This window comes from Chaetura pelagica, unplaced genomic scaffold (assembly GCF_000747805.2).
Source record: "Chaetura pelagica isolate M959 unplaced genomic scaffold, ChaPel_1.0 scaffold213, whole genome shotgun sequence".
Lineage (NCBI taxonomy): Eukaryota > Metazoa > Chordata > Aves > Apodiformes > Apodidae > Chaetura > Chaetura pelagica.
The window spans coordinates 1,779,051-1,806,071 of record NW_009952597.1 but is presented as its reverse complement, the minus strand read 5'-3'; the positions used below and the strand labels follow the sequence as shown (position 1 = coordinate 1,806,071).

At 40.5% G+C, this 27,021-nt stretch overlaps 1 protein-coding gene across 3 annotated transcripts in view; it reads right to left on the bottom strand.

Annotated features, from left to right (window-relative positions):
• The window catches only part of USP22 (ubiquitin specific peptidase 22), a 64,594-nt gene that overhangs the window by 5,870 nt on the left and 31,703 nt on the right, over positions 1–27,021 (bottom strand). For all 3 annotated transcript variants that reach the window (XM_009993704.1, XM_009993705.1, XM_009993703.1), the window contains exons 5-10: positions 20,622–20,791; positions 14,165–14,312; positions 7,334–7,439; positions 5,505–5,663; positions 3,289–3,415; positions 419–510 (exon numbers count right to left, since the gene is read on the bottom strand). In XM_009993704.1, coding sequence (XP_009992006.1) covers positions 419–510; positions 3,289–3,415; positions 5,505–5,663; positions 7,334–7,439; positions 14,165–14,312; positions 20,622–20,791 — 802 coding nt within the window. The remainder of the gene's footprint in view (positions 1–418; positions 511–3,288; positions 3,416–5,504; positions 5,664–7,333; positions 7,440–14,164; positions 14,313–20,621; positions 20,792–27,021) is intronic.

The window sequence follows — 27,021 nt, the reverse complement described above, 5'->3', positions numbered from 1 at the left end:
ACTAGGGTAGGGTTATGTCCAGTCTGCCTAATTCCACAAGATGACTGGTGGTTGGACATGTGGGACCAAAGCAGGGATGTGAATCACAGAACCACTCAGGTTGGAAAAAAACCTTGGGATCATTGAGTCCAACTATAAAATCATGAAGGCATGATGGATCTGAGTCTATAAACTGAACATGCAACCAGGAACATATTATATTTTTAAAAAATGTTTAAATATAAAGCCTTTTTTGGCACACCAAACTCAATAGTTTATCTCCAAATCAGTTTAGAAAAGATGCAGAGGTCAAGAAGCTTGAGGATCATCGTACCCACTGTTCTATAACCTTGATTCAAGGATATTCCATGATGCACATGTATGACCTGGTAAACAGTTCTGTCCAGGTTCTCTGAGGGGTTTGGAACTTGGTACACACCTGGAAGCCATGAATGGTGTCATGTCCAGCTCCAGTGGAAACGAGACATACGTAGTGATCTTTCGCCTCAGTTTGGCTGAGTGTTCAAACCGCTGCAGAGAAGGGGAAGAATTTGGGGTTTCTTTAGAGAAAGGCTCAGTTTTCTGTCTTTCATAAATATCCTAAGCTTAGGAACAATAACATGAAAGCACATCAGGAGTCAGTATCCAGGGATCTTCCCAGATTTTTTTTTCTACTAACTATCTGGGCTGGGAGCCCTGTATAAATCCTAACACATTTCTACCAGGAAAATAAAGCAGTTTGTGGACAGAAAAAATACCATATTAATTAGAATGTTTACCTTAAGACCTATCAAACTCACTCCCAGCTGACACTAAGAAAAATATACATTGAACAGAGAGAGCACACAGAGTCTTCCCCCAAATCCTTGTTCAATTGTACTCCACACTGGCCAAATATATGGCTGCTGCCTCCACCAGCACAGAAAACTGGTGACAAAGAGTGTGTGTCACAGTCACACACTTGTTCCACCCATCCAGTCACCTCAAGTGACAGAAATCAAGCCTACACAGGAACATCCATTCAAATTAGGGCAAGAATGGAAGATGATCATAAAAAAGCCTTGTCCCTTCACCAAAAGGAGCTTGCAATGCCCACCAGCCTCCCTTCATCTTCTTGATTGAACATTAAATGGAAACAGGAACAAATACCAGAAAGAGATGAATGAGTTTCTATTTAAAGGCAGCTTCTCTCCCTGTTTCTCAGAAATTCTGCTCTATTTACACTTCAAGTTAATTATTTTCCAGTTGTGGTGCCATAACAATTCCCTAGCAACAGATCCAGACGTGAAAAGCTGAGACTTCTTTAAGTCTTATCTTTTGTGTTCCTTTTTTGCTGTAACACATTAAATGAAATGTGTATTTTGCACAGACAGGACAACACCCTCACGTAGGAAAAGTAATTTATTTTAAAAAAATAATCTTCAGTCATTCTGGATAACAGAACTACTGAACTGAGTGTAGAAAAGGGGCTGAGCACAGCCACATTGTCCTGCCCAAAGATCAGAATCACCTGGGTTTATCTTGCTTACTATGCTGCAATGAAAAAATAAAATGAAAAAAAAAGAAAATAAAAATGACAGCCCAAGAGCCCCAAAACTCCCCCACAAGCCAAGCAGCCAGCCAAGCACTCCTGAGACCTCAGCTTATGCCAGAATGCTATCCAGGGAGACCACAAACAGCCACAGAAGAACAGCCAGGCTATTATCTTTGGCATGTTTCATTTATGCAACTCCAGTTGCAAATGAAGAACTGGAGGAACATGGGGGTGAAAATCTGAAGGCATGATTGTCCCAAGCAGTCTGAAAAGGCCTGTAAATTACAGAAGAGGAAATTCTTTCCACCTGCAACACCTTTTTCCAGTTGAAAGCAGAATCAATCTTCTCTCACAAATCCAACCCTTCCTCTAGCATTCTGGTTTCATGTCATGACCTCTGCATTTCATTAACAAGCTTCTGAACAAGCTAGATTTTGAAAACAGATTTTAAATCACTGCTGTGCTGGGCAGGGAGTTGCTATGTAATTCAAAAACTCCAAACTACAATAATTTCTTGAATAAATTCCGTGATTTGAGACCATGACATCAGAGTTACAGGGATTATTAGATTTTCCAGTATGAACACACTGACCCAGCCTAGAGGGCTACTGGAAAATAAACCAGAAAAACTGACTGGGTGCTGCAGCAAAGTGCACAATGTGCTTTGCCATGACAGCTACAAGATAAAAGTCTAATTCCAATGCTATTAAAGTTACCCAGGTGTTTTATCCAAGTTCAAAGGTTAGAAACCATGTAAGAATTAAAGAACTGAACAAAGTCTCTGGAGGAAAAAGCTGGAGTTTGTGTTCTTTCAGTTCACCATTCCCCAACTGGAAAGAGAAGCAATACAAGCCTTCCTTTGCACACAGCATGTTTGCTGCCATTTCAATACCCATTTCCGGTCACCAGAAAAATGCTGGTTTTATTTATGTAGCTGGTGTGACACTAGTAGCATCACCTGAGAAGCAGTTTATTGAAACACTGGTCACAATGGGAGCTGAGGCCAGTGATCATCAGTTGCTGCCTAGCACTGAGAAGACTCCCTTGTCTGTCCCAGGAGACACTCAAGACCTTAAGAGTTCTGCATCTGAAAAGCTCAAGCAGATCAAAGATGCAGTTAAATTACTGTGGTGGCTGCTTCTAAAAAGCCCTGTGGTCCTTTTCAGGGACCCTTTGCCTCTTGACACAGAATGACCTTCATCATCTGCACCAGCTGCCTTCTTTGTACTACAGTCACTGTCTTTACATTTAATAGAGCAATTGCACAGGTCTAAACTACCTGAGGGCACCAACTATGACATTATCACCCATCACTGCACCTGACAATCTGGGTTGGAAATGTTGGAAACAACACCACAGTTGGGAAGATACAAGAAGCCTTCTCCTCCATGGCAACTCCTATCTTTTACTTGCTTCTCCTTCAACACAGAATTCCTCTGTGACATTCCTGTATTAGAATTGTAGGGTAAAAATTTCACCAGGCAGGTTGAGTAAATGTTAGTGGAGGCTGGTTTCTGCTGGTTCAGGTACTGTACCAGTTTTCAATTCTGTTTCCAGATTCCAATTAGTTGGGTTTCCCCAGACATATTGCAAAGCTGTATTAAAATGTAATGCTATCTTAATAGAAAATCTAGCTGGGTATGCAAGCTGTTCTTTATAGTCATTTATATCATAGAAGATTAGTCAGTGAAAGCAGAATATATGTCCAGGGATTTAGCTCATCCTCTCAGAGAGGAATACATGTCCCCTGCTCTGCCTATCCCCTGTGAACTTACTTTGAGATGAAAACAGGCCACAATGGGTAACTTCTTCATAGTGAGTTGTTTGGTAGATTCCTGGTAGCTATGGCAACCACTACATTTGATTTTGGCACTGCTTCCTAGATGTTCTGGCCTTGTAAACCTGAAAAAAAATATCAAAAAGCAAAGGGATGCACAAATAGATCAGACAATTTTCCACACCTGCTGAAAGCACTTCTTTTGCTTTTACCTGGGGGTCACTGGCACCACAAACAGACAAGAGTTCATGGCATTTAAGTGTCATTTTATAAAAAACCCAACGCCTACAATAATGTAAAGTGCTCTGCCTCAGAGATCCAAACGTGACATTTATCACTGCCCTACTTGGGAACACTGCATTGAAATGCATCAGCACCTAAGACAGGAGCTAAATGTTAGTTCATCTCCTTCAACAGGACAGCTCATTTTCCTGCAGAAAGCAAAGATCTTTTGTTTTCAAAACAAACAAAAAAATTGATATGGAAGCACCAAAGCAAGATGCCACCACTTCTGTGCTCAGCTGCCTGCTACCCACAGGACACCCTTCTAGCTTGTAGCCTCCAGGCCCAGTATCAAAGCTCTGAGACAGAAAGGGCTGTAAACACAAAGTTCTTTTCAAAACACAGATACCTTCCAAGAAAACCCAAGTGCTGACAACAAGAAAAACCTCTTTCAACATTTTCAGACAAAACTGCTGGAGGGAGCTGTGGGAAGAGACCAGCCAGAACAGGGAACTGCTTGGATAGAACACACCACACCTCTCTGTTCTCACAACACACTCAAGCAAAATACCTCTCACTTTTTCCAAAACTATCAGCACAGAAAAGCCCAGGAGGATGGACTGCTCAGCCTTCTCCTTCAAGTTTAGACTTCCACAGAGCAAATAAATCATCAGCCCAGAGGCTGCTTTATAAGTAGGGTTTTTGAGATGAAGTATTTTGAAATATAATTGAACATTTTCTATTAATGCACATGAAGGCAACAGGGGATCAGGTGATCATTAAGGCTACTTGTCTCATTCTGCTTATGGCCAATGCAGCCTCCAGCACCAAATGATCACCACAGCCCTGTGGTCTCCCCTCTTGCTTGACTGACAACATTTCCTTCACCTAGCCTGTGTACCACCATTTTCTGGTTGGTTTGGGTTTGGTTTTGTTGGTTTGTTTTGGGGGTTTTAATTATTTTTGCTTTTACATATTCCTGCTCAATTCTCCCTTCCTCAAGCCAACTTCAAGCTGCATGGCCACCCTGGCTGATCTGAAGTCACACCCTTTCCTTGTTTTAATGTAACATTCAACCTCCTTGCTCATTTTTGGGTAAAAATTTAGATCAATCCTTTTTATCCATTACAGTTCAACTTCTTTCCAGAATCCATACTCTTTGAGGGTATCTTTGAACCTGGATGTTTTTCCTTCCCTATCATCTATCTCTACTAATCTCCATCTTGAAGAAAATCACCAGAATGTGACCAGTTTTGCCTCCTGATGTATTCCTGCATCAGCAATTTCTCATTTTCACTAATTCCTTGTTTTCTTAAAACTAGAGATCTTAACAGTAACCAAAAGCTTACAAATCAAGTATCAGAGCCTAGGAATTTTTATTTCAGGAGGATTAGCTTTGCCCTGGGCTACACTTTGCCTCTTCCAAGTATCTTCAACAAACACCTGCATTTGGGACAAGAGGATGACTAAGATCTGCTAAAAGATCCAAGTTAACTGTGGATGAAGACATGACATTCTCTCCACTTCTGTCCAAGATGCCCAAGTTTCCTCCTCAGAATTACCTTTTTCTTTTTGAAAGCTCCACTCCTGCAATTTTTAATACCACCCCTGCAACTAAGCTGACAGGAGCTGACCCTCAAGAACAAGATCAGATTCATACGTGGTGCTACACTGTAGACAAATATTAAATGCACTGTGAACTCTTTATGTGGAGACAGGCACTGGTGGTTTTGATAATTTAAAACCTTATTTCCTGGCAGCAGCCAAGGTAAATTTGTTGTATTTTTGCATTGCAGAGCAACTAGTTTTGATTGCTTATTGTTAGGCCTCCTGTTGCTTTGGGCCTCCTTTGCCTTCTCCCTTTCTCTTACGCAAACTGCTCAGAGAGACCTAAAAACACAGCGTGGGGGATAATGCTCAGTGCCACCTGAAGAAGAGAATGAAGCCCAACTCTTCCTACCCCACCCAAGGGGTTGTTGCCCCCGTTGGTACCTTCGCAAGCAGTCTGTGAGGGTGGTGGTGCCTGAGACGTGGCTCTCCCCGTTCACGACGCTGCCGTCGCTCCCTGGGCTCAGCGGCCAGAACGGGGTGGAGGAGCCTGGCAAATCCAAACTGATGTCCCAAAACGGGTCTATCGTTGTGGAAACGCCACTGGGGGAAAAAGAAAACAGTTTAAGACCTGTTTAAAAGGAAGTAAAATGAACAGTCTGACTTGAAGGTGAACACTGGATACTTAAAATTCTAAGAACTACAGGATCTATGTCGCCCCTAGAGGGCACCCAAAGATGACAGAAAATACATTTGCTCTGGGGTGTTTTCCCACACCTGATTGTTTTTCTGAATATTTAAATCCATGTGTTTTAGGAAATATACGTGCTGTACTAAATGCCAAGTACATGCATTTACTACACTCACTCACTGGAGCCCTGTGACTCAACGCGAACGAGCTGGGTTACTCAGAGGTAGACCAGTATAAACCAGTAAACTCTATGACAACAGCTATGTGCCATCCACCTAGTTCAGAGGCCTGGTTTGCTGGTCAAGACATGGAAGATGGTACTTAAGGCTACTGGGATAGAAGAGCCAAAGGCTTCTGCTACACAGAGGTGAACTGAAATAAGCTTTGAAGTTTTCATGAGCATCTCCTACAGCATTTGGAATTTGAGAGGCCAAAGAATAACTGCATTAAGAACAGTGAGAGTTCTTGATGAGCTTTCTCTACAAAACAGCTGAGGACAAGCCAACAACTAGAGTATGGAAAAAGCTGCTTAGAATTTTAACTTAATGTATTGACTCAAACCTTTTCTTCCAGGGTTTATATTTTTAAGAGAAGCCCAGAACTTCAGGGTTTAAGCTCCTAGTTTGGAAGTATTTTCTGTTTGTACTTATTAGGCTTATTTTTTTGACTTCTCTCTTTCTCTAAAACTAGCGCCTTTCACCCTGTGATCTCATGAAGTCTATCATGTTCTGCTTTTTCTCCAGCCTAATTTGTGCAAAATGTATCAATTTTCAAAAGAAAACTTTTGTTCAAGTTTCATCAATGCTAATACTGTGTCATAACACACCAAGCTTTTTATTATCATAGAAGGATTCTGTGGCTCTGTGAGGCAAAGAACCAAATTTCACACAGTTTCCTTACAGTAAATAATCTGCAAATCTCCCCAGGAAATAGGGAATAAAGGCAGATCCCAACAAGTACAGCACAACAGCCCATCCGCAGGACAGCATGTCAAATTATGAAGAATGCAAGACAGAACAAAACCCAACAACTCTAACATGTACACTGTGGCAACACCAAACACCTTGAAAGAGAACTCAACCTGCTCCAGCACATGGAGCAGAACAACAAATACATTTTTCCTCACTCTTGTAAAACATTTGCTTGCTGGCCCCTGGGATTACATTAGTGTCAGCCTCTTTGAAACCTCTCCTGATGATCCATGAGGCTCTTAACTGAAGGGAAATATGGTTGCATATCAGAATTTTCTTGAAATGTCGTAGAAATTGCCTAATTTCAAAACCAGAGATCTTGGAAGTCTTCTCCTCGTGAGTGTGGAGAAGAACAATCTTTTATAGACTACTAAAACTTATGTCCATGAGCCCGTGGTACTTTCCAGGTACCTTTCTTGGTGTGTCTTAATATATCACAGTTAACCAGCAAGGGATTGCATTTAGCTGACGTGGTATTTAAAGAGTTCTCGTCTCCCTGGCATTTTCCTGGTATTTTATTGGCATTCAAGAAAGAAGAGATTCAGTGCAGTGTTGCACTGGAGGATGTGCAGCTTCAAACCAGAGTGCAGAGTCAGAAACAAATTACTTACTGGCAGACTTGACAGGTAACATCAGACTGCAGTCCGCCTGTGAAGATTTGGTCTATGATGCAGTTACAGTGGTTGGGGTTGTTGGCCTTCTTCCCATTATCATCACCTGGAGGAATGCAAACACAGACTCAGAAGTCAAAAATCCTCTCAGGGAACAGTGGTTTGTTTTGGACTTTGTCTTCAGTAACTTTTTATAGCAGAAATTTATAAACAGACTGCAAGTTCACACAGCCAATATTAAAGAGAAACAAGGGGAAAAGATGCACAGAATATAATCTGAAGGGTATAAGTGCAGTGAGCTCCTGAAGAGGTGAAGCTTTAAGCCACACCAGCTGTCATCCAACCCCTTTTTCAGGGGATGGCCTGATCTCCCTTTACAGATTTGCTTTGCAGAACCTGTTGGAAAGATCAGTTCCTAAGATGAAGGAGTTGCCAAGGTGCCTCATGAACAAGACCATTTAAATTTCACTTTGAGGGCCACCCTGCAACATTTCTATCCAAACAAACAGCCAGATCTTTACCACAGAAGCAGAAGCTGCTGCTCAGGCAGAGCATTCCATGGCACTCTAGTTCCCTAAACAAACACATGAGAAACATCAGCAGATGCTACTTTTTAATTCTATCCCAGGCAACTTCTAAGAGCAGGAGGTTTGTTAAGACCCATTAACCTCCAGCCTGCTGTCTGCATCTGTCCTTTCAATAGAAACATCCACCTTCCCTTCAAGCTTTCACCAGTGAGAAAATGAAAGATGTCCTTATCTTAAGAGGGAAGGGGCAAGTGCTGTGTCTTCCTGCAGCTTCTTCAGAGACATGACAAGCCTCAAGGCTTCCAAGGGACACAATGAACACATACCCATCTTTTAGGCATAATAAACTGTCATTGCAGGTCTCAGGAGCACAACAACTCATTAAGCCAATTCAGCTTTCTTACACTAACCAGAGCATTAAATAACCAAGAATTTCTTGGTGCAACACTCAGCTCTGAAACACACTCCTCCATTCCCAAGAGGTCAACTGGGAGGGATACACTTTTTCTTTAATTTCCAAGACCCTACTGCTTGTATTCCTTGGATAGAGAAAATGCAATTGGTTTTGTTTTGTAACCAGAGATGCTCCTGCAAACTATTTCACAGCATTAGCTAATTATTTTGTATAGTAACTCCTTAAGATGTCTTCTGATCTCCTACCTTCCTGGTATCCTTAACTTACTAAGAAGTATTTCTGTTTTAGACTTCTCACATCAGAGCTTCTACTCACAAATAATTAATTTCTAGTCAAGTATGTAAAAAACACACCTAAAGAAACTAAAAGCACAGGGCAAAACCCCACCACTTTTCTAGTGTCTAAGGTGCTCTATGTGGGATCTCCCTGCAGCAGAATGGAATGAGGATTTTTTCCCCCCAGTGAAGCTTTAGAAGCTTATTTGTATCTATCCTTGTTTGTAAAACTCCACTTTTCCTTTTTAAAGAAACAAAATGCAACTGCCACATCCCTGTAACCTCACCATTTGAAACATTATCTCCCTCTGTTTCAAGGGGGCAGAGGCAGAGAAACAATGTCAGAGATTTTCACTGGTCCAACTGGAGAAACAATGTCAGAGATTTTCACTGGTCCACAGGTCAAATCCCTGTTGGACAGTTCTATGAACAGCCAGTTCCACCTACAGGAGAGAACCAATGCTCCCTTTTCAATTATACAAGTCAATTAGGATCAGTGATGAGAGGGTCTCAAAAGAATATTCCTACAAGCTTGTTCCCAGCAAAACAGGAGGGTATTACCCACTCAACATTATTTCCCATGACATTTGGTTGGAGAGGAAAAAAAAAAATACCATTACCACCTACTCACACTTGTCAATATGTAACAGATGCTGAGAGGAGGTATATTGTGCAGCTGAGAATTAGAGGCTGCTAGATCCTTGTGCTCAGTTTAAGGTTCCCTTCTACATTTCTGTCCTATGAAGTAGGTTTTTCTTTTTAAAGCTGGTCCTAATTCCTACTAGGGAAATCAGCTTTTTGAGAGAGACTGGGCAGCACAAGACTAAAAACAAAGACTTGAAAATACATCAATGCACACACCAATGTCATTACGAGAGTGGCAGAAAATCGAGTTTAAGAGTTTGGATTCAAATTAAATGCAACTAAAAAAACCCAACACAAGTTACCACTATCTGTGCAATAACTAAGCATAATAACTTGTATTCAAATATATATGCATTCAATATACTACTGAGGATAAATCATACATAATAACTGTAAGAACAGTTGCAGATTACTTTTTAACATTGCTTTTGTTTTTGAAATAAAAAGCTTTGCCTCCAACTTCCATTATATATCTTAAATGAGAAAAAGGAATTTTTAAATAGCCAGATTTTAAAAGGGGCATTTCATAGAATCATAGAATCATAGAATCATAGAATCTTAGGGGCTGGAAGGGACCTCGAGAGATCATCTAGTCCAACCCCCCTGCCAGAGCAGGGTCACCTAGAGTACATCACACAGGAACTCATCTGCATTTATCAACATGACATTCATGTTGACTTTTCTGTTTTATTTGGGCCCTCAGTGTTCTGAACATGTTTTTCAACGTGACATGTGCTTGTTATTCTTTATGACAAAGCAGTATACACAGAAATTTATATGGATCACAGGGGCTGACACATTTTGCAAGCATATACTTTATGCGTTCCTAAGAATATCATCCAGAATTCACAGGGCAGGAGGTTTCACTCCCAAATTTCAGCATAGCTTTCTTTTCCTGTCATCATACCCAGCACCAGTTCTTTGCAGCAGTCCTTGTTAAGAGGTGAATGCAAAATGCTACAGGAAAACCAGAAAAATTTAACAGCCTTCAGGTACTATTCATTGTTAGATGACTGAGTAACACTGGATTAATTAATTTAAGATAAAAATGAAGGACTACTTCAATTTTGTTTATTTTGCTTTTTGAAGCTTTGTGTACAAATGCCCATCTCTTCCATTGTCTGCTGCTTGACTGTTGTTGCTCCTACAATAAACCAAAAACCCCTGTGATTTCATTGGACTTACTATTAACTTCTAAATTGCAGCCTTGCTCCATACAAGAAAATAACTCTGGGCTAAGTTTCTCCAAGGTTGAGTATGTCTGAGATGAGCTAGTGAACTATCAAGTATTTGGATGGTAGAACCTCACTGTCCATGAGAGTTTGCAGAATTAGAACCCTGAATTTCTTCCAGAGCACTGATAATTAAGATGTATCTGCCATGTTGACTAAAAGCAGACCTAATGCTTCACACACTAAGGCAGAAACACCCATCATTTATATTCCTATAACAAATTAAGAGCTCTGGAACTCCTGAAGGAGCTCACATGAAGAGGGGGGCGTACTTTGTATTTATTCTTCATAGAAGAGTCTAAGAAAACATGCAAGAAGCAACAGATCAATGTCTGATGGTTTTCAGCATCTTCTATACTCCAAACATACTCAGACAGCAAAAAGTAGAGCTGTTAATGCATTTTAAAGAGCCAAGTCAACACATATCAGAGACCAGGGGGATGGTTAGACTTTAGGACAAAGAAGGTGACCATCACCTAACTAGCAAGGCTCTTCATAGCATTCCCCTGGTCAAAAAGCTAGTACCTGAGGTGGAGTCAGCTTTGAGTCTCATTCAGAAGCTTTTGTGGTGACAGGGCCCACAGATACCAATGTCCAGTGACACTGCAGAACTCTGTCCAACCAGCAGGAGAGATGGGAACAGCACTAATTGCAGGTACAACTTTAAATGCTATTTATTTATAGCAGCAATGTTGGAAAAGAGTTCTGATTCAAGAAGGCTCTTGTTTTTCCAGTTGCAGTGTGCACTTAAGGACAGACTGGGGGTGAACCAGGAGGAGATGAAGCCATTTATAGCTTAGCTTTTCTTTTTTTACCCCTCACCACACAATACTACTTCCCAGTTAGTCCATCTTTCTCCAGCTGCTGGAATGAAACCAGGGATGCACAGGCATGGCAAGTCAGAGCCCTTTTCTCCAGAGCCATTTTCTATCACTCCAGCTGCAGAGAAAAGCTCTGATAAGTGCTCAGAACACACCCTGCACAAATGCCACAGCCCAACACAAGAGAGCTGTCACAAGGAGAGCTACCATCACCCCTGAGACATGATTTACATATGGGTGATCATATAGGTATCCTGGGCTTCCAAAACTTCACAGATGCCATCAAAACAAAGTATATATTCAATCAGCACTAAAAAAAACAACCACCTATGGCACAGTCCATAGAAGAACCTCAGGGCAGTCAACTTTATGCTTGACAGGATACAGTATGACAAAACTTTATCTTGAAATGCACATCTAAAGAATGTATTTCTCCTCATTTAGGGAATGAGAGATATTAAAAATGAGCATTCACAGCCCTCTCTGACTTGCATTAGGACACTTCCTAGAGAGTGAAGTAAATGTTCTGGAAAGGGGATAAATGACCAATGTCAGCTAAACAAACACCACTGGATATTTATACATTCTTAGCATAAGGAGCACTTCCATTTACTTTGGTGCCTGAAGCCCTGGAAATCATGAGAAGCATCCAAAAGCTAAGACTTTCAGACCAAATTTTCCCCATACTTTATTTTACTTCACTGTGTATTAACTGTAGAACTTGATTACTAGAGACTGGAAGCTTTAAAAGCTTTTTTGATTCAGTAAGATAAATATTTCATATTGGCAGGGGAGGCATCATTTGCTTGTTGCAAGCTTTAGGATGCATTCTCACTACTAGCAATAACATTTTCACATATGTATGTTTCACATGTGTGAGTCTGTGTGCACAGAGAAGTGTGTAACTGGCACAAGTTTCTCATTACTTAGCAAACTACTTATTCCAAAAGTGGTTTATCATGATCATACTTGAAATTCTGGTTTAGATGAACTGGTTTGGTTCCCACACAACCACTTCTTTTAAATCACCTTGATGTGGTATAGATTGTTTACTGTAGCTTAAGAAAAGCCCATTCATTCAGAAACAGAAATGTAAAAGCCTGGGTGCACAGACATCAAGGATCTTTAGATGTCTTCCCAGTAGTGCTGCAGTACCAAGTTATGTCCATGTAAGGAGCTCAAACTTAACAATATCCTTTAAATAACTGAATTTCAGTCCTTGTATTGAATGGAAATTGTACTTTTGCCACAACCTAAGAGAGCTCAGAAGTGAAGGTGTAAAAGCCCCCAATACCAAGCTGACCAAAACCATTATGAAACTTGATACCCATTCAGAAGTCAGTGTTTCCAACACATCTGTGATATCCAACTGGTAGTAAAAGAGTCCCCACACACCCTCTTTCCAAAGTCTGTCTAGCATATTTTTTTCAAAGTTTTAGAACACATCACTGCTTCATTTTCATTCAGGCTAGGGAGGTCAAAAGGAACCAAAAATAAAGAAATTGTTGAGAAAGCTTGGGTTTGTTGGTAATTGCAGACAGATTCTTCATTTAAAGCCAAACCACACTAAGAAAAAAAGTCTTTTCAGATTCTTAATCTGTTTGAAAAGAGTGCAGAGACCTTTATTGTTGCAAGTTTTTTTCTTTACAATTCTGAGAAGAAAATATTTATCCTTCATTAATTCATTGGGAAGTATAGAAAAAAATATGAACATAATTTTGTATCAAAGATGATTAAAAAGCTTCAGTATTTCTTAGATCAGTGCTTCCAAAACTTGTCAGGAACCATGAAGTATTTCTGCTTGTAGCTGAGTATTTTCACTGTTAAGAAGAAAGAGGATAGACTATTTGGAGAGATTCTGTTCCTTACAGTACTTCACCACTCATTTCATTAGGCTTATTGCTTTTCAATTAGCAATTGTCAAATGACAGACACTAAGGATTACAGAAGAAATGTTCTCTGTTCTCCAGTTCCTAGAAGTACTCTTTTTGGAGAAGACTTTCAGAGGACACCTATCATGAATCTCAAGCATATCTGCTACCATGTAAGACTATCTCCAAGATAAAAGCAAGAACTCAAAATGTTTCAAATCAGCAGCAGCTTTCCCTTTGACAGTCCTGTGATAACCCAAAACCCAAACTTTTAAGTGCCTTTGCTAAGGGCCCTAGAGGAAACTTGAGTGCCTTAAAGCTTATTTTTAGTGACTAAGGGTTTGCTTGTTCTCTAGTATCAACCCTACTATTTTGCCTTACAAGAATAGTAAAAATTACTGTGCTTAAGTGAAACAAGCTACATCAAATAGTGGCAGATGGGGAAAACTTCAGGTGTAGTTCAGTTACCTAACATGAAAGAAATACTTTCATAGGATACTACAAAATCAAGACTTGGACAGTTCATCCCTACAACCATGTCACTGGGTACTTTTACTGTACAATTATATACAGACTAGATACCAAAACCCAATACTGTTTTTTTCTTATTCACATTTCTGTATGTAATTGGGCATCATAAATAGAGTAGAATAATAGTGAAGCAGAAGAGCCTTAGCCTGCCCTATGTTATTTTCATCAGGCCCATGACACACTGAGCAAGAGTTCTAACCACCTCCAGTATAAATAGAATTAAAATGGCAATTTAAAAGAAAAGACAGTGACTCACAACCAGTAAGAGAAGAACACAATGGTGATTCAAATCAATGTACAGGCTTGTCTGCTTCTAACTTCAGGTCATTTTTGACAGTGGGAATGTTTTTTTTTTAGTTATTTCTAAATCTTCTCTAAGTCAACTGAACCTCTTAAAGGGAATTTGCTCAGGCTGCTGCACGGGGAGACGCTACACTGGGTTTTAAGAAGAGATTGTTCTACCTCCTTTTGATCCAATACTCCTTGTTGATTGAAGACTGGGTGCAAGCCTTACCTTTGCAGTGTCTGTGCAGCACATCTAATGCAGCAATGAGGAACTCGTGTGCATCTTGTTGCTCGTACCCTGCTAAATGCCGTGCGTGAGTCCATACCAGGTGCAATAACCTATATGGAATGTGAGGAGATCGGTGCCCAGAGTAAAACTGCTCAAAGCAAAGAAAAGGACACGACTGTTAACAAGTTACACAGCCTCAGTGCATTGAATTATTAAAAACTTAAGCGAGTGCAATTAGTCAAATAAATGTAGACCATTTAATTCTGATGGGTTTAATAATCAAATACAGAGAGACAGCTTTTTATATCCAGACCACTGGAGAAGTGATCTCAGAATTGAGCACCTCAGTTTTAACCCTTGAAATTTTTGCATTTTGTGATGGATTAGCCTAAAATAAAATTAAGAAAAAATAAAAGAGGTGGCAAACAGCACTACTGATACCACTGGATTTTATTAAAATAACCCAGGGAAAAACAAATTCCTACATTTGCAAGAGATGAGTGATTTTGCTCACAAATTACAAATTACTGAAGATGAGACTGTCAGGTGCCAGCTGCCACTGAACCAACCCATGGAAACTCTCTGCATCCCATGGCTGCGCATGATCCTGTCTTATGGAAAAATTCACAAGCAGGACAGCAGCCCCCCAGCAGTGTTGGCCTTCCACTGTAGAGCTACCACAGTGCAGGGCTTTAGAACAACTTGATCCAGCACAGCTGCCTTCAGGAGCTGAAGGTACCACTTTATCCACCTGTCCTCAGCTGCCTGTTACCTCCCCTGCAGGGTGTCACTGCCAGAGTTCTGGTCCAGGACCAGCTCCTGCATCTGCTTCTTAATCTGCTTCAGTCAAATCCTGATGAGCTGGCAACTGTAGCGACTGAAATTGCCCCAGGTGATCCTGCCAGGAGTGTATTAGAGAGTGCACAGGCAAACTATTCAGTCAGCAAAACCGTGATGTGAAGCACCACTGAGGGGTGACACACAGCTGGGGAGGTAAAGCAGCACAGGAGAGGAGGGCAGGTAACTGCCTACAGAAATACATGGCTTTTTTTGTAAATTAAAAACCAGCCAGGTGACACTTTAAAACAACAAACCAAACACACCTCAAAATATCCTGTTCTAAGGGCCTTCTGTTTCTGTGGGTCAAGGTTCAGTTCCTTCCTTTGCCCCCTCCATTTCCACCCAAGTGCTAGTGCTTCAACTCTTACTTTCATGTTCCTGGGTCCTCACTTCTGCTGCCAGTTTTGGCATCCAGAGTCTCAGACTAAAGCCCTTCTTGAGCAAACTGACTTGTCTGTCTGTTCACCAACCCCTGCACTGTGACACCAGATCCAAAAAATACTTGTAGTGTCCATGCAGGGAGCCCAAAAAGGTCTAGAAGAGTTTACTCACTCAGGCTTCAGGTTGTATTTCACAGGATATTCTATTATCCCAGATATCCTATTTCATAGGATAACTGGGCTTGATATGATAATAGGCTGGACTTGATGATCTCAGAGGTCTTTTCCAGCATCAAGACTTCTGTGATTCTATGATTTTGTTTTTAGTAAGTGAAAATTTCAGTCATTTTGCTTTCCCTACCCTTTGGAAAAGCTGTTTGCTGGCAGAGGCTGCCTGCAACACCAAGATAATGCTTTGCCAAGATCCTATCAAATCCACAGCAGTTTATTTTCAGTTCTTCTTCCCAAACAGAAGACAGTGAGCAGCAAATAGAACAATAATAAGATTGAAAACCCCAGCAGTACCTAATTTCTCACTCTCATTGGAAAAGTGGGCTTTCCTCCCCAGCCTTAAGTTTCTCCCTGCCCAGTCTCTGAGCATTTTATGTATCAGTGCAAGCACAGGCACTGTGCTACAAACCTGCCTAAGATAAAACATATTGGATTTTAACAGAGAAGTAGGCAAAAGGCAGTGCAATCTTCTCATCTAGTCCTCACATCTGTAGGGGTTTTCTAAAGGGCTTTAGTGTCTTTTTTTGCAAAGAAATTTCTTTACTGCAAGCTCTGCTTTTTCCAAACAAGAATATATACCTCTGCAACCAAACAACACAAAATGCTTCTATAAATAAAAAGATCAATAGTTAACTCTGATGCCAACAAGAATGACACCAAGGGACTGGAGCAGTAGTACAGTAATTGAAATCTGCTGAGGCAGCTGCTGCTCAACATAATTCAGGGAGCTGCAGCAATAAAACTTCTTGGTTCTGTCACTCCTTACAATTAGTCCCAGAGCTCTCCAGTCATTTTAACCAACAACACTCTCCATAATTACTCCACTGCAGACACTAGACCTGCCAGCAGATTTTACATTCTCTTGTGCTTCATTAGGATTAGAAGAATCTAACAAGAAGCTTTATCAAATTATTAGCTATAATCACAGAGAAACTAGAAACACACCTAGTAAGAATGCTGCTGAATATGTGTGGGGGTGGGGAAAAGCTTCACTGTTCTAATACATCTAAAAAGAAACAAAAGACTCAGAGCATATTCAATAGAAATATTAACTTGAATGTATAAAACATCCATCCCATCTCCCATCCCACTGTTGCTGGGAAAAAACAGCCTATCAGAGCTCTCCTAATCCACAAAAAGGAAAAAAGTCCATGTAAAGTCTCACTCAAATCATTATTAGACAAACCTGTTCATTAAAGTGTACAAATATAAATAATGATGTATTTACAAGTCACATTTAAAAGACTTCAATGGCTCAATTCTTCCAAACATGACTTAAAACAATTTTTGTTTCAATTTGTTTTCAATTCAGCAGTGGTTTACGTTGGAGAGAACTAGATCAAGCAGTTTGAAAATGCTTGGTAATAAACCACTGCTTAATTGCTGTTCCAGGAGGGAAAAAAAAAAAAAAAAGAGTAATAAAAAACCCCACCACGATTCAAAGCTTCCATTTTTATACACAACCCAAGTAACAGTAACTTTCTTTGCACTTAGAACACTTGCTCTTAGATTCAAAAAGGGAGAATCTATAGGTGATTTAGAGGAATCTAGGCTGTGTGTTCTGTTTTATTGTTACCAAGAATACACAGGTACTAGTCAGGTTTGAAAAATACCAAAACACCACACACATCTGCACTTTTTTCTCCTCCTCCTGCCCAAAACACCTGTATGAAAGCTTCCCAGTTACATGAACAGATAAACCTGATCTATCCTGCATGTGTATCAAGTAAACAGTTACTGGGCTTTGTAATCTTTTATAGTCATAAATCCTGTCCCAGGCTCCAATACAATTTGAGAAGCTAAAACCTCCTCTTAGAAATTGGTTCTCAATTAAGGCTTTAAGTGTACTGAAAATATACAAGGGATGAAGGGAGTGGGAAATACATGTGTCTTTCCTAACTTTTCTACTGGAGGTTTCCCAAAGAGCAGTGGTTCAAGGACTCAGAAAAACCCTTCTGCTTCCACACAGTGTATTCTGTACTTATTTCAGAGAAAAGATTTTATTAGGTGGGCACAAACTCTGCATTTTCCATTACAAAAGGCAAGGCCTCTGTGTATGTAAAGAGCCTTAACTGCTTTTTCTCCCTTGCACCTTTGCTGTGACTTATTTTACACACAAGCCATCTCAGCAGTGTTCCATCTTGAGGCATCAAAGCCATAAATCCTCTCATTCTTCTTCCTTTTTGTCCTCACTTCCCAACTCTCCATGTAGTTGTGCTGTGCACTTTGGTAGGCTCATGAGGATGAGTAATGATGGGAATAAAGCAGGCTTTGTTCTTTACACCTCTGAGTGGATGCACTGCATTCTGCTCTGTTCCCAGGTACTCTTGCTATTCCAGTCACAGAGCACACTGAGATACAGATCCACTAATCCTGCCATCCTGAAAGGCCATTCTGTGAAGGATTTAGATAAACCTTATGGTGTGGACCATCTTGAAATTAATTTTCATTGGCAAAGCAAGACTAAAAGACAAATACCAGTACATAAAAAGTAGTGCACAAACCCTTTCAGCCCAAAGGCTCAATGAACGGATTCTGTCAGTTCTATCTTCCCTTTGTCCAGTTTCACCACTATCTGTTATGCCCAAATCCTTTTCATTCCTTTTCTTATGCAGTGTAATTCATGTCATGATTCTATTGAGAAACAGGTTTCAAGTAGCACAAATGAGAATGTTAATCGATGCAGTCAGATATTTTTAAAACAGAGATTCAATGCTTGGCATGTTTGCAAGTAAAGCTACCAGGAAAAAAACCCCTAAATTCTGAGAACCATCTGACACTCATTACTCACCATCAACCTACTTCAAGGTAGAAGAACTTTGCAGCTTTCTATTTATCATGGAGAAATCACAAAACCTACATAACTAAATGATCTTAAACAACAAAAAAAAAAGGGACAAGTGTTTTCTGTTTAAGAAGCAAAACATGCTTATTTATGTAGTTAGCTTCATTTCATGTTCAAAATAGTCTCTCTTTCTCCTGGAGAGTTCACTGGCATGCATTCACCAGATCCCCTGGCATTCCATTTGCCTCAGATCACACCTTCAGAAAAGAAGGGTGGAGGGGGATGAAGTTAACCCTTACCCTGATCATTTAAACATGAAATGAGGACAGAGACTGCTGTACTGCTATATTCAGTCTGATGTCACAGATGCGGCTCTTCCCTCATTCATATACCCTCCCATGGCAGAATCAGAACTAATGCAAGCACAGGCATGACTAGTGGGAATCTCAGCCTTAATTCCTGAAGTTCTGTGTGAAATTAAACTTGATTACAACTGAAACTAAGGTGAAAGCTGCATTTAAGCCCCATTTTGGGTAACGGCCCATTCTTTGTTAGGTGCTTGCACATAGTTTAGCAAAAGATCTTCCTCAATAGGGCTCCACATACAAAAATGGAAATACAAACCATTACCTAGACAGTTTTGATCTTTCCTCCAGCCCCTCAATTTGCAATGTAATACTCATTTCCCCTTTCCCAAGGGATCTTTTTTTAACTGCATGTGTGTAAACAGAATGCAGTGATACTCATCAGAATGAGACTTTATACCACAATTTGATGAAAGGATAACAAGATCATAATAGTACCTTTTTAAAAATAAGCAACTAGGTTTCTACATTAACAGTGTACAAAAACTGGTACTTCTATGCCATGACTGTTTGTTTTGTTTTTTATCTAGGCAGACTGATTATTTCCCCATTTAACTGCACATCTGGTTTCAATAATGCTGCAGCTGCAACCTATTGGTATGCCTGCCTTTTGTTTTTACCTCCTTTCCTGACAGACAGGAATAATTGAAAAAAATAAATAAAAAAATAAGAAGTATAACATGTAACTAATGACTGAAAAGCAGAGTAAGAAGCTGCAAATTCACATGAGTACTGAGTATGAGTAGAAAACTTGATATTGGAATGGCTAAAGGAGAATTTACCTTGCATCTATATTCAAATCACCTGCAATGACCAAAAAGAAAAATCTCTGGTGAAAAAGCCACAGAAGTAAAATCAAATTGAAGATCACAAGAAAAAGCTATTTTAGGATGGTCTCAGTTTGGATGAAGTTCCATGACAGCAGAAACACACAAGAAATGCTCTGTGTGCAGACATCTCCAGCCAGCAGAAATGCTCTTTTTTTTGTTTTCTTTTGCATTTTTTTGTTGGTTTGGGGTTTTTTTTATCTTACCAAGAAAGCCGATCTGTCACTGGGAAAGGCACAGGACTGGATTTGTTTGTTTTTAAAGACTTATCTTAAAACTAGAAGACCATGTCTAGCCAGAGCCCTTACGGCACTGATGTGGTACTAAGATAGTTAATAAAACTCTTTCAGTATTTATTAAGGAAATTAGTCTGGCTCCTACAGCACAGAGCAGACCTCCAGGGAAAGGCACAGTGCAAAGCCAGTCACCCAAGTGAGCAAGGGGAAGAAGAGGAGCTCGTACATGGAAGCTGTGAACTGTACCAACACTTTCATTTTCTACATCCTCCTGCCCATTAACAGGTTTCCACATAAGAGGTGATAACAAAGATATTTCTCCCTGGTAGAAAGCACTGAATCAAGATCTTTAAAATATTTATACAGACCTACATAACCCAGTGCCTTAAACCACAAGGCTATATGCTATTAGCTTACTCCTATTATCACCCAAAGAGCCTGTGACATATTTTCCAGTTACAACTTGCACCTTTAATTAAAACACACACTCAGCTTTAAGACTAGACTTGCAGATCAGTCTCAGAAGAGCAGGCAGCACTGTAATTATTTCCAACGTCAGCTTTGCCTAAACAAAGGTAACTTAAGAATAGGACTTGAAAGGCCAAAAGCTTCCTTTTTCAGTAGTCTGGTATTTCTGACAGGAGGGTCTCAATCTTTACTGCTCTGTTTTGCCACACCTTGACGGGAAACATTTGTATTCCTTCTATATTTGCAAATAGAACATGATCCCTTTAGGGGCAAGAAACAGCCAGGATGTGTGGAAAGGCAATGGTGCTCAGCAAACAGCACTCACCTCCTGAAAAAGTGTAGACATTTCACAGACCAGACATGAGCTGGGGCTTTGCATTTCACATTTGTGCCTGTCGGAGAGGAAGAAATCTCGCAGCAGTGGAGTGTGGGTAAGTGCCTGGACAATACAGTTCATAAAACATGTGTTCCCAAGATTGATTAGCCCTCGTAGACCTATAAAGACAGAAGGGGGAGGGGATGCATAAGCATTATCATGTTAACAAAATGGTTTATTTGCATTTTTATACAGTCTTCGTAACATTGCCACAGATTTACTGCATATGCGCAGCTCCAAGTACACAGCTTTATGCTGGGCTAGGTAGGCTATTGGTTTTGATGTACTGGAAGCACAGCTGCCACCAACCTTCTGACCTACACTGGGATTTGTTTTTATAAATTCTCAGAAGGAAGGAAACCTCAAAGTACACCAACACCAATAGCATTATTTTGCAATGGTTGTTTTGCCCTAGATCACAACATGTCCCCTCCCCAGGCCGATACCAAAGTGCAATGACAACTGATTAAGTCACTCCAGTATGAACAATTAAGTAAATCAATACATAAGTTTTCAGATAGTTTAAAAGGCTTTCCCTCGTGCAGGTCACAAAGCCAGAATAAGGGTTTTGTACTGTTATAATACAACAATCATCTAGGAGAGGCAGCAAAGGAAACAGCCTTGACAAAACAAAGTCAGGCTGTGACATCCACTGCAGACTTAGTAGGTGCTTTTTTTGGTATGTAACAGAGATCCAAACAAGACAACCTTACAGAGAAACTGAACAATACTAGTCCCACACTTGTTTTAGCTAAGTTAAACATTAATCTACAGTAGACATCAAAAATATCAACTTGGCATAAGAGGATTCATCACACCTTAAGTCAAACATTCAGTAATGCCCAGAGACGATTTCTTGTGCTTGGAAACCAAGATGGTTACAGGAAAGCTCTTTTGTTGCACAACAGAAGAGAGGTTAGGAGTGGGGAAAGCTTTTCAGTCATTTGCAAAGTCTAAGCGAGAAGAAAAACATGCTCAAATCCTTGAGTATTCTTCCAAAATGTTAACATTATACCACCATACAGGAGTGCTAAATGAGAAGAGCATCAGGTGGACAAGAATGCTTATTTTTAATCAGAAACTTACTTTGAAATGAGATAAAATGCACTGACAGATACAAGTCTGGCATTAACTTAAAATTAACATAGTCCTCTTGTTTAAAATAAATGGCATTACTACACAGATGTGAATGAAATAACAGGATTACTTGATGGAGAATGAAAAATTTCCTTGTCATTCCATGAGAAAAATAAAAGGATCAGCTGGCAATGCTGTGGTAATTAAAAATGGTGCAGTTCCCTTTCAGTACACCAGATAGTGCTCAAAGGGCTCTTTAGCATCTTTCAGCAAGAGGAGGTGTGGTGCAGTTGCTAAGTTACCAGAAAGAAACGGCCACTACCTCAGCTTGAATTGCACACTGAGCTGCAGGCAAAGGACACAGAGCTCTCAATTTTTTTTTTCCTGTACCTACTGCAACACCATCCTCCTTCCAACAGCTTCTTGTTGCTTCCATTTACTCAAAGCGCGGGAGGAAGTTTCTCGTTATACTGCAATAACTTCTACTGGGCAGAAAGCAATTACTGCAATTATTGGCTTTATTTTCATGCTGGGAGGCAACAAGTGTATGCACAACATTAGCAAAGTGTTAAACAGTTAATTTGTTGTAGCAGCTTGATATACAGTGTATGAAGCTTTGAATTCATAGACAATCCGTTCTGAAACCCATCTACAGGTCTCTGCCAACAATATCCCAACAGGAAGTGTTCACACTGTGCAAGTGGAGAGATGTTTGGTTGGTACCTCTTGCCTATCTCTCCCCTGTATTTTCCACTTAAAACTTACTGGTTTTATTGAAATCACAGACTGTGCAAACAGAAGCCTGTAAGGCTCCCCAGACATGCCTGAGTTCACCAGGGTATTCTGAGCAGCAGAGGAGTCCTTCCCTATTTCTCTCTGGAAAGCTCAGTCCCTCTGGTTAGCACCAGAATTCAAAGTCAGCCTGCACAGCACAGAAGACCAGTGGAAAACCAGTAGTACCATCTAGAGACTCACCCTGGCACTTTTCTTCTTGGTATCTAATTAAGCAGTCACAAGTGAAAGCAAACACATAAAGGCAGCTTTTTGGAATAATTTATTAAGCATCATTTATTACATGCCTGTGGCTGGACCTTCTTTCCCTTTGACCACAAGAATCAAATCTTCCTCAATGTTGCCACCACCAGAAGACTAGTTACAGGCACCAAACTCAGAAGGCTCTCTTGGTTTACTCTACTTGCTTGGTCTTTTGGTGTCAGCTTTTCATGCATCTAAATGGAGTCCTTCATAGGCTGTGACTCCACTGGAATGAACCCAGACAAAATAACCTGCAAAACAGACAAGGCTGAAATGTGAATACTCCAAACCCTAATAAAAAATATGGTGAATGTAGCAAAACATGAGAACTTACTTGGCTGAAAAGGGAAAGATGTAAAGGACTATACATCAATCTGATCCTTGAGGGAGCAATGACTGCAGCTGCTACACTGTTTCTTAAACTGACACTTAAAAGGGAACAGGTATGAAGCACTGAGCTACAGCTCAGATACTGCTCAACTAAATGCAGCACCTTGGAAAAAGATCAACATTTATTGTAGGTAAAACTAAAGAGCTGACAGAACTCAGAACACATCCTCTTCTGCTTAACTTTTATTGGGAAAAAATGAGTTTTGTTGGAAAGAAAAACAGCTAAAAATTGAAGCCTATACAACATTCTGGTCTATAAAACACTATGAATGTAAAAGACTTGTGTCTGCTCCACCTATTCCCTCCCCATGTATAAAACCTGGCAATATTTAACTGGAATAGTCAAGCATTGCAACATGTGGCTCATAAATTAACAGAAATATCACGTGCCAACACCTCAGATGCAGCAGTCCACTTTTTGAGCATCAACAATTGTCTCCACAAGCATCTGATCAATGGACCAGATCTGTAGAGAGGAGAGGGCTAACAGTCTAATTGCCAAGAGGATCCAGGATCCTAGTAATAAAGTTGTGGTACTTTGGAAATTTCTGCTGTGTTTCACAGTGTTATATTTATTTCTGTTTCTTATGAACTGTTTCTGAAATGAGCAAGAGCAACATTGAGATAATTAGTATGTTCTGTACACAGATGTGTGCTCTTGTGACAAGTGCAGTTAGCAGAAAAGCTAAGTTTTACTGCTGAACTTGCTGATGTTAATGTAAAGAGTGGAATAGGTGAATATTGCTGTCAAGACAAAATTGTCACATATGGTATAATCATTAAAGAATACCCTTTAATCATCATGCATGTGTAGAACCACTGCTCTCATTCCATCACATGCTGGACAGGCAGGGTATAAGCAAAGGCAGCAAGAAATCTACTTGTGCAGTGCCCTGAGCACAGGGAAACCCATCTGGGAAAGTCTTTTTACATTTAGGTATCAAAACTAGGTTCTAAGCAGCTGGCTTACCTTTGTCAGCTTCAGTTCTTCAACCTTCTTCCAGTAAGGAGCTTTCTTTGTTCAAATGCTCAAAGCAATAGATCTGCAATACTGGGCAACAAGGCTTGTTGGGATGCAGGGAGATGCAGAACACTGGTTCTGCAAGTCCACCCACGCAGGAGATGAAAAAAACCAAAACAAGATAAGGAAATTCCACTTCTCTGTGAAATGCAACTGCACAGCTAGTAAAGGTGGGGAAGTGGGGAAATGAGGGGACCACACAAGAATACAAAATCCAGAAAAACCAATCAGGTGCCTGCCTTGCTCCCCTGGAAGAAGTTCGTTTTGTTTCTAAGCCTCGGCTTTGTGCTGGGATAGGAAAACAGCAGCCAAACCAGTCTGAACAAATACTACCACACAGAAACCTGTGATTTATTTGAGTGAAAGATTTGGAAGACAGGTCACTATATAAACAACGAGAGAGAATCAGGAAACCATTCAGATGCACTAAAGCACAGCCAGCTTGAGATCCTTTTTTCATCAAATAGAGGTTGGCAACACCTTAGAGCTGATTTTTGTCCCATGTCCAGAGGCCCTCCCCAGCTCCCCATCTGGTGTTGATGTTTTTTCCCCAGGTTCCATCAGACAGCACAAGCTGAGGAAGCGCTCATTGAATCATTGAGAGCTCAACACAACTCCTAGAAACAAAGTGTCACATGACAATGAAGATTTCTAGAACAATTTTGGGTTTTCATGCTATGTTCACACAACAGGAATTGCAGCATCATTTAAGAGCACCTTTCTGAAAATGTCTTAACTGCCCCACTTTTTAGCACTGAAAACTAAACCCAAATTGACTCTCAGCTCTCATATTTCAGGTGCAGACCATAACCCACCCTGTCAGGATGTCTGTGTCAGAAAGACTGGTGGCAGCCAAGCCAGCACACTACTGTTCCACTTGCATGCTAGAAGCAGCACAGTTTTGCTAATGGGGTTAGTCATGGCAATTCTTCTCCAAAGATCAGCCCTTTTGAAATAATAATTTAACAAATACTCATTTCAGAAAGCAGCAGTATCCAGACACGTGAAATTACAAGTCTACACAGGAAAATCACAGAATCACTTAGGTTGGAAAAGACCTTTAAGATCAAGTCCAACCATCAACCCTACTCTCCCAAGTCCAGTACTGAGCCATATCCCCAAGCACCACATCTAGATGACTTTAAACACACCCAGGGATGGGGACTCAGCCACCTCCCTGGGCAGGCTGTTCCAATGTCTGACAACCCTTTCAGTGAAAAAGCTCTTCCTAATGTCTAGTCTAAACCTCCCCTGGAGCAGCTTGAGGCCATTTCCTCTTGGTCCATCACCTGTTACTTGTGAGAAGAGACCAGCTCCTACCTCTTTACAACCTCCTTTCAGGTAGTTGCAGAGAGCAATGAGGTCTTCCCTCAGTCTCCTTTTCTTCAGACTAAACAGCCCAGTTCATGACTTTGTGACACTAGTGACCACATCAGCTGTCAAAAAAATAACGATGCAGTTTTGGTGAATTTATTCCACACAACTTCAGCTGAAGTATCCTCAGTAGCTGCAGGAAACCCACCAGTAACTGAAGAAGGAATACTAAGTCCAATGGCTTAGAGATTTTTTTCGGAGTATTTTTTTTTACAGAACATTTTTTCAAAAGCAAACTTACCAGTGACTCACAGAGCTATTAAATTAATCTGACAACAGTGTAAGAAAAAGCTACACAAGCTTTTGCCACAGCCAAGTTAAATGAAAATATTTCAACCACTTGATCTTCAAAACTAACTTCACAATTCAACATCTCTACCTCCAGCAAACACACAGCACACAACCTACCAGGAAAGAAAAAAACAATTGGAGGAAGAAGAACAAAAAAAAAAAGTCCTTGAGCACAACCTGAGTTCCCAAAAAAGTGTAAGTTGTATTCTTTAAATTTGAAGTTTTATCACCTTGCTTTAGGATTTGTATAAAACTTGCACATGCAAACAGTTTGACCACATTAAGTTTGTATTTTATTAGGAAAACTTGGACATAAAATTCTCAAAAGTTACCTTGACAGGTACCCGGGTTCTGCCAACCAGGTCTTGTACTTTTTCTATCCTTTCAAAGATATAAGGAAAAGTATGAATTTATCCCTTCAGTAATAAGCCACCCTTTTTTTAGGTATTATGCATTCTTTGTATTGCAGAAAGGTATCACAACAGAACCGGGGGTTTTGTTTGTTTTTAAACACTGAAAATTATATTCAAAAATAACACAGAGCTCAAAAGGGCTTTGATGAAGAACACAGAAGGATGGATAACAATTGTGTGAGCTGGGACACGGATGGACTGAAACAGCCATTAGTACCTACAGTGTAGCATTTTGCTAGGAGGAGGCCTGCAACAACCAGGAAGGACTCAAGCCCAGGAACATGAAGGAACAGAACTGAGACCAGCCCCTCTGAGTAGTGCTGAGCAGCAAGATCAGGGACACCCAGGATGCAGCTCCAGGCTTCTTGCCATTGGATCCCCTTCTTGCTCTGACCCCCTCTCACTCAGCAGGCTTTTCACCTCGACTGCCCACTGAAACCATCTTCCCAAGCCTCCACAGGCTCTTCTTCACCAAAGGCATCCTGCCCTATCCCGCAGCTGGTCAGCACTAGGTTACAAACTACACTGTTTATTACCACCCTCTTCTTCCATCCTTAACCAGCCCCAGCAGGTTGGGACAACTACTTGAGCAAGTGCTCTCCAAAAGGATTCACTGGTCCAAACCAGGTAATCACTGAGTCTTTTTTAAATAGGCCTTTTTACAGCACCAGCAGGGGATTCCACGACGGATCAAAGAAATCAAGACGAACACTCAGGGCAATAATCCTTCCTCTCTGGGTTCCTGCTG